Genomic DNA, 7,737 nt, shown 5'->3' on the forward strand with positions numbered 1-7,737 from the left:
CTTGAGACACGCTACCAGACTTCATGCTGGTTTTCTATGTCGTTGCTGATCCAGTTCTCACGGTATGCACTTGGCGCCGTGATTTAAACCTTCGCCGTGCTAGGTTTTGATGTCGCCGACGGCCTGTGTTACTAGGTCTCCGGATCTCATCTTGTCCCTCCTTGTTGTTTCCTGTCAATAATCTGACCTTCTGTGTGTTCTAGGGCACATTGCCGTACACCACCCAAAACCCTAGCTCGTTCTGGCTTGGCGACTGGATCTAGGAGAACGTGGAAGGCCTCGTGAATAGAGAGAAAAGGACTCGAAATTGGGAGGGTTGGGGTAGTAGAAGTGCAGGCGATCAGTAAGCTCTTGTCCGTGAAGCAGGTGCAGCCGAGCAAGCAAAACTATAACAGAGAAGCTAAGCGTGCAAAACTACTAGAGAGAAGCAAATCACGAGCCGCGATTGTGTGTTTTAAAGCAGTACTAAAACCTCCGGTAGTTGTGACCTCTGATCGGCAACATAACATTAAACGATTTTCTGAACGGAGTGGATGATGCAGTAACAATCAAACTGAAAAAAGTGCCACTCCTAAAGCTCCATAACATAGATGGCGATCCTAGGCTAGGATCAGGCTCCGCGCCCTGCCATAACTCTGCTCCACATCTCCTCGCAAAATCTCTAGACAAGCAACATTTTCAAGACCTCTTCTTCCCAGACATTTCGCTTTGCAAGGTAAAATAAAATTCACCCTTAAATGCCTAACCCGAGAAGAAAGTTCAGATCACCGGCATTGATGCCAACTTGCACCTGTAGTCAGGTAGAAGCAGTAGACATGCAACAACTGCTAATGCAGGCCAGGATATGACACACTGAATGGCGATGCGTGCACAAGAAATAAAAGAGAACAACTACATATTACAAAAGTGAACATAACAATGAGCAAGAAGAGAAGGGAATACAGGTATAAACATATTGGTCAGCAAACCTCTATCGTTTGTAGATGCGCCAATGGAAGGTACTCCTTCGGACCCTCCGTCCAAATATATAAGGCCACTTCGAGTTTTTTAGCCTAATCCTGCCCAAAAAGTTGACTAACAAAATATGAGTTTACCATGACTACGAAGCTATAACTCGGGTGATTTGTAGCGTTGTCGACATGATAAGAAGTGCTAGATAGATGATGGTAGATGTTTACATATGATGCCTTTCATCTTTAGTTCGCTAGTTTTCGTTACCTGTAGTAGTTTCTTCTGCCATATTTAAATAAGCAAATTAGCTTATCTTGAAATGTAAGCATAATAGTATGGCCATTCCTATAGATGAATGACTTCCCCTATCTTACAATTATTTCTCCTTACAAACTTTATTATTATTAATCCATGCATATCTTTACAAGAAAGCAAGCTCTCACCTTTCGGGGAAAAAAAGAACTTCTGAATCCTGAACCTGAAAAACTTCCAAACAATGGCATTTAAATACTATCAAAATTTTCAACAAAAATATGTTTTTTTTATAATCAACAACAAAAATATGTAATGTAATGCTTCCTCTCTCCCAGACGGACCCTTTCCGGGCCTAACCACCAGTGGGGAGTGTCCTGTTTCCCGAAGGAAAAAGGCCTCGTGGGTCCTTTGCTTCCTTCCCCGGCGGCCACTCAGGCCCTGGTGCTGGGTGCTGGGCCGTGCGCTTTCCCTTCGCCGAGTGCCCGCCCGATCGCAGCCGTGCTCTTTGTCTCAAAAAAAAAAAAAAGCAGCCGTGCTCTCTCGAAAAAAAATCCCCAATCTCCGTTAACCGGCTCTAACCCTAGACACAGAGCGCCCGTGCGCTGCCGCTGCGGCGAGGGAGGAGCCTCTGCCGGCGAAGCGGGGCCTCGCGACTCGCGGGCTCCAGTGAGGCGACGCGAGGCGGCCTTCGGTGGCGGTAAGTTCCGACCCCCTCTTTTGCTGCCCTCACATTTCTCAGCATAGGTGGAGACTAGAGAGCGCGCAATTACCAGATTTACGCCCAGAAAACATGTTACTGTCTGTCTGTTCTGCGTATTACCTGAAACTTATAATTGGTGCAGAAATTGCTGTCGACGGCCGGTTCTCTTTGTCGCTGATGCACTATTTGCTTGTTCTGTCCAATGCTTCGGTGTAAATTATTTCTATGTTGTATGGTTGTTGCGCTGATTCACACATTCTGTTGTGCAAAGAGTCGGTCAGTTGCATGTTGTGGTGGTGTGTACTTGACCATGCCTTTAGTTTTAAACTAGCTTTATCTTTCAACATTTTAGGAATCATATGTATATTGATGTGCTTATGATTTTGCGTATAATTATTAGTCAATGGCCACACAAAGCTCCATATTTGCTACAGACCCGCCACTTATTTCTTTCTTTACCTGTTCTCAGTAGATAAACTTAAACATCTCATAAACTTTACCTAAACTTCATGTCACTTCCCAGCAAATTACTGTTAATCATAATCTTTACGCAGTTTGCCCTATTGTTTTTTGTATGTGTGTTTGCAGAAGGATTCGGTACCTAGGTCTCCTTGGGAGCCCAGATTTTGCTACTATGGCTTCTGAGAAAATCAAACCAAAGAAGCAAAGAAATGAGGAATGCATTATAAACAGTCTCCCAGAAGACCTCATTGAGCGGATATTTTTGAGGCTTCCAGTGAGCACTTTGTTGAGGTGCGTCAGTGTCTGCAAGCACTGGCACAACTCCATCCGTGATCCACAGTTTGTCGTATCACACCTTCAGTGTGCGCCCTGAGATGTCCTTCTGTTCTTCCAGCAAGAGTCGGTCTCAGGCGAGCCCTACCCTAGTGATGCTATCCTAATTGACGAAGCCTGGTCGCCATCGACATGTGCGGTGCCAGTGATTGGGCCTGATGATTTCCTTTTTGGTTCATGCAATGGACTCCTTGGCTTATACACAAAGACATCAACTATCAAGGTAGCTAACCTTGCAACTGGTGAATGTCTCCATCTTGAGAAACCTGCGAAGAATGTTAAAGGTGATCACTTCTCTTTCTACAGCTTTGGATATCATCCCGTGACAAAAGAATACAAGATTACACACTTCCTTGGTGATTGTGTTGATGGTCGCCCCCATAATAAAGACAGGTTCAGCACCATTCAAGTTTACACTCTTGGTGATGAGAAATGGAAAGATATCCGAACCCCAGAAGCTCTTAGCTTGATCATTGTGAGAAACTCTGGAGTTGTCAATGTTGATGGCAAAATGTATTGGTTAACTGAAGACATGTTAGCTAGCTGGCAGCATGCAGTTATGTCCTTTGATCTCAGGGAAGAAAGTTTTGCGAAGATACAACTGCCGGCAGAACGTGAAGATCATGATCGTTATGGTCCTCGTAAGTTCTGGATCAGAGATATAGATGGGAAAATATGTATAGTAACTGCTCAAACAAGTCGTTATGATCCCAGAGCTCTTCTTGGTGAGTTGCAGATATGGACACTTGACAACACGGTAGAGCAACAAAGGTGGAGTCAGAAGTACAATATTAAGCACACACCAAATTATATTCCAGGGCCACATTTTGTCCACAGGGATAGGATCCTCGCACAACTTTGCAGCAATAATGTATGTTCGTGTGAGTTGTTTGGTGAGAACTTTGATGTTAACCAGAGTAAGTGGGTACACCTGTTAGATTTCAGTCCCCGCAAGCCGTACAACATGCAATCCTACATTTGTGTGAAGTCACTTGTACGTTTAGATGTCTACAAGAAGGCAGGCATTGTACGTAGACCAAAACAGCGGGAAGGCTGGGAATTGAAGAAGTGGGAGACATGGAAGTGTATGCTTGGCAAGGATGCGGATATGCGGAGCCAGATCCACAAATTTGAGCATGACTTACTTGTATGTGTGCCAGACTGTTGTTATTAAGCCTTGATGAATACTTATTATTATTTTAAGATTTGACAAACTGCTAATTTGCTACTCCCTCCGTCCCATAATGTAAGACGTTTTTTGACACTACACTAGTGCCAAAAAACGTCTTACATTATGGGACGGAGGGAGTATTTTGTAGGAACTCGCAGAAACATCGAGTAAAATGTGCAAGTTTTTGCAGAATAAGCAATATAACATTGCAGAACATGTACTCACGGAACTCAATCAGGTGTTGCAGCGCAAACCAGATAATCCAGATCAGGTAATTCTCTGCTCAAATGATAGAATGCATGTTATCACACCTTTTCCGTGTTAGTTCAAAACATTAATAATTATCTGAGGCCAAATGCATAATATTATTTTAAGTGCATTGTAACTATGGCGTTAACAAGTTTCTTGCAATTATCTAATAGCCATTGTCCATCCGGAGGCTTAATTGGGTGGGGAGCAGAATTGGGAGCAGCAGAAGTTAATGGCTCGTTTAAGTAAGATAAAACACATGATTAAGGTACAGTGTGACAGTGTGCTTGCATTTGTCGATGTACTAGCATTATTTACTATTGTTGGTGAAATATGCCATATTTGACAAAGTTGTCTTCCGTATAGGTCGTGAAGCAGGCAATGGATAACATCTCTGGTATTACAATGTTGGATCAGGTGAACTTTTGCATGGGTTCTAACTTCTAAATTATCCATTTTTTCAGCAACAACCTTTATAGTTCTTGTTTCTTGTTTCTGTTGTGGCCTACTGGTCTCATTTGCTGTAATTACGAAGCCTATTAACTTATCTTCAGAACTAAGCAACTTAGCCTACTGTCTGTCCATTTTCTTGCATGCATTTCCAGTTTCATGTTTGGTGGAATATTTTGTACATGCTGAGCGATGAACATAGTTGTGCTAATTGAGCATGGGATTATTTTACTTTGGTTGTGCATAAGTAACTATTCAGTGATTTTTGTTAGGTTTCATCTCTAGCCTACCCCAACTTGCTTGGGACAGAAGGTTTTGTTGTTGTTGTTGTGGATAAGTAACTATAAGAGAGAGAGATGATAGATTGATCTATTCCATATACCTATGAACAGCAGATTAAGTTACAAGCATGAAGTTCTAAAACAAAGAATTCTGTGAGTAGCCTAGAAGATTATTGTTATCGTCCGTCACAAATTTTCATTTTCATCTGTGTTATTCTGGTCTTGATTCCTCATCTTGAAATTTAGCAACATTGTGTCCTTGTTTCCTCTTAGAGAAGAACAACAAGGATATCTGATATGTCTCCTTATTTTTCATCAGAATTCTGCATGCTGCCTGTTAGCACATGGGACCAAGTTGCGATCGCTTCTTGTATTTGATATTCTGATCCATATTCACTTTTGGCAGGGTACATCAGCTGCTGGCGTTTCTTCCAGTGACGGTTATGACAAGAAGGAAGAGAGCCTCTAGCATTAAGCTTAGCTTTCTGGGGCACTTCGTTTCGTCTCGAGTGATTCTGCAACTTGTACAAGGAGACTCCTCATCCCTTGGATTGGATGGCCTCTTTTGCTCCATCAGTTGCTTGTCATTATACATTGCACTTTCAGGTTTCTAGTTTCTACAATATGTCCAGCGCACAATGCTGCTTGGCCCAAGAAATCCGACAGCAACACGGCCCTTGCCTTAAGCAGAAACAATGGTGTGATTTTCTGAACAGATTTTAAGCAGTCTGCCATGTTTTAAATACTTGAAATGCATTACCAGACTTCATGCTGGTTTTATGTGCTGCTGTTGTCTTAGAGCATCTCCAGAAATGCACTACCAAACTTCATGCTGGCTTTATGTGCTGCTGTTGTCTGATTTTAAGCATCTCCAGAAATGCACTACCAGACTTCATGCTGGCTTTATGTGCTGCTGTTGTCTGATTTTAAGCACTCTAATATCCAGAAATTGCTATTGAACGGTGCCCAACTTTTTAGAAATAAATAAAAAGCACATTCCTATACAGGGATATAGTCTACACGTGAGTGAAGTTTCATGATGAAATACGTTAAGATGTGAACTACACCAAAAAAAATGTTAATTTTTTTTAGCACATGCACTTCACTATAAAAGTGCATGATTATTTAGTCAGTGGCTCCTTCCATTCATCCCCTTCCTCCTTTGCTCTCCTGCTCGACATGTCATCCTCATGTTGCATCCGGGGCCAGGGCATGGTGGTACCGCGCACATCGTGACATGCAACACGGAGGTGCACGACATGGACTGCAAAGTGCGCACATCGCGACATGCAACATGGAGGTGCACGACATGGAATGCAAAGTGCGCCATGCAACACGGAGGTGCATGACATGGAATGCAAGAATGGGCACGGTGGAAAATGATGCGGGACGGGTTGGGGTAGCGGAGTGCGGCGACCCATCTAGCTAGGTCGATGACACTCGAAGTTGATATGCTCGGAGCCGGCTGGGGCGGGGTCAGGTTGCATCGTGCAATGTGCGTGGCAACATCGGGAAGGGGAGTGAGGGGGCGGCGTTCTGCTATGGAAGATTGTGTGGGGCTGCGACATGGTGCCCAAGTGTGAGGGGGCAACGACAACAGTACCAACAGCCATAGAAGGAGATATTGGCGGTTGGGCGGTGGCGATGGCATGTACCGACTAGGTTTCTCCTACTCCACATAGACCAGGACACCTCCAACCGACTCGGGGTTGTAAACCTAGCCACGAACACCTATATAAGGTGTGGCAGTCCCTCCCCCGCGGATTGGTGACCTTACAATCTCACATCCTTTAGGCTAGGCAAGCACCCCTACATTATATTATGATAAACTTCTTGTGCACATACGACAAGCACAAGTAGGGTATTACCTCTATCAGAGGGCCTAAATCTAGGTAAATCTCTTCATGTGTATCATGCGAACCTACCTCTATCGGAGGGCCTAAATCTAGGTAAATCTCTTCATGTGCACCAAGCAAACCTCCGACGCCTGTGCTACCTTAGATGAATAGTGTTGGGAAATATCGACAGGAGGGCCAAAAAAAAAATCTTTGTGAGCATTCAAATGTATTTGTGAATGGTTCTAAAAGCTAATTAATTGTGACATCTGAGAAACAACTTGGTAATAGAACATTAAGGCATGTTTGATAACTTTATTTTTTCTATGCATTGAGAGAATATTATGGCTTTTAGAATTATCGCAATGTTATTTGGTTACCACTAAAGACTAGAGTATTAATACCACAATATTTCCAAAATTTCGGTGTCTCCTCTACCCTAAAAAAAGAATATCCAACTCCCTTTTCAAAGACTAAGGGACCAGTGTTGAAAATGGCGCACACACTCATTGCGAAGCCTGCAACTTCGCAACTGCCCATGCCAAGGCCAGAATTGTAAGCTCGTCATATTGACTTGTTTACACACGTGTTGTGGTAATAAAGACATGCATGTTCCCATTTCTCGCGGGCCTGTGAACTACACATGATAGGTGTAGACCGGTACCGACTGCACTTGCATGTTGTATTACTATAATATTCACGACTTACTAACCGCGCGGGGAAGGAAATGGCTCACATCTCCATGGCAACACGTGCGGTGAGATGTTCCAAATCTGACGTCGCCTTGTCTAGATCTCACGCTAGTAAAAAAAGGGTCATCTATCCCGGTTGGTAAGGGCCTTTTGTCTCGGTTGTTGAACCGGGACTAAAGAGTTGTTACTAATGCCCTAGCCTAGTCCCGGTTCTTACACGAACCGGGACAGATGGGCCTCCACGTGGCCGGTGCGGCGAGCCCAGGCAGGAGGGCCTTTGGTCCCGGTTGGTGGCACTAACCGGGACCAATAGGCATCCACGCGTCAGCATTTTAGGGCTGGGGTTTTTGTTTTTTTT

The 7,737-nt window shown here is 43.8% G+C and overlaps 1 protein-coding gene across 1 annotated transcript; it reads left to right on the forward strand.

The window, feature by feature from the left end:
* Nucleotides 1-1,709: 1,709 nt before the first annotated feature.
* Nucleotides 1,710-5,655, forward strand: LOC123121842 (uncharacterized). The gene is made up of 7 exons (XM_044541914.1): nucleotides 1,710-1,903; nucleotides 2,495-2,924; nucleotides 3,008-3,848; nucleotides 3,953-4,143; nucleotides 4,295-4,389; nucleotides 4,488-4,538; nucleotides 5,259-5,655. Exons 2-5 carry the CDS (start codon nucleotides 2,860-2,862, stop codon nucleotides 4,368-4,370), a joined length of 1,173 nt encoding a protein of 390 aa, XP_044397849.1. The 5' UTR covers nucleotides 1,710-1,903; nucleotides 2,495-2,859; the 3' UTR covers nucleotides 4,371-4,389; nucleotides 4,488-4,538; nucleotides 5,259-5,655.
* The last annotated feature ends 2,082 nt before the right edge of the window (nucleotides 5,656-7,737 follow it).

This window comes from Triticum aestivum, chromosome 5D (assembly GCF_018294505.1).
Source record: "Triticum aestivum cultivar Chinese Spring chromosome 5D, IWGSC CS RefSeq v2.1, whole genome shotgun sequence".
NCBI lineage: Eukaryota > Viridiplantae > Streptophyta > Magnoliopsida > Poales > Poaceae > Triticum > Triticum aestivum.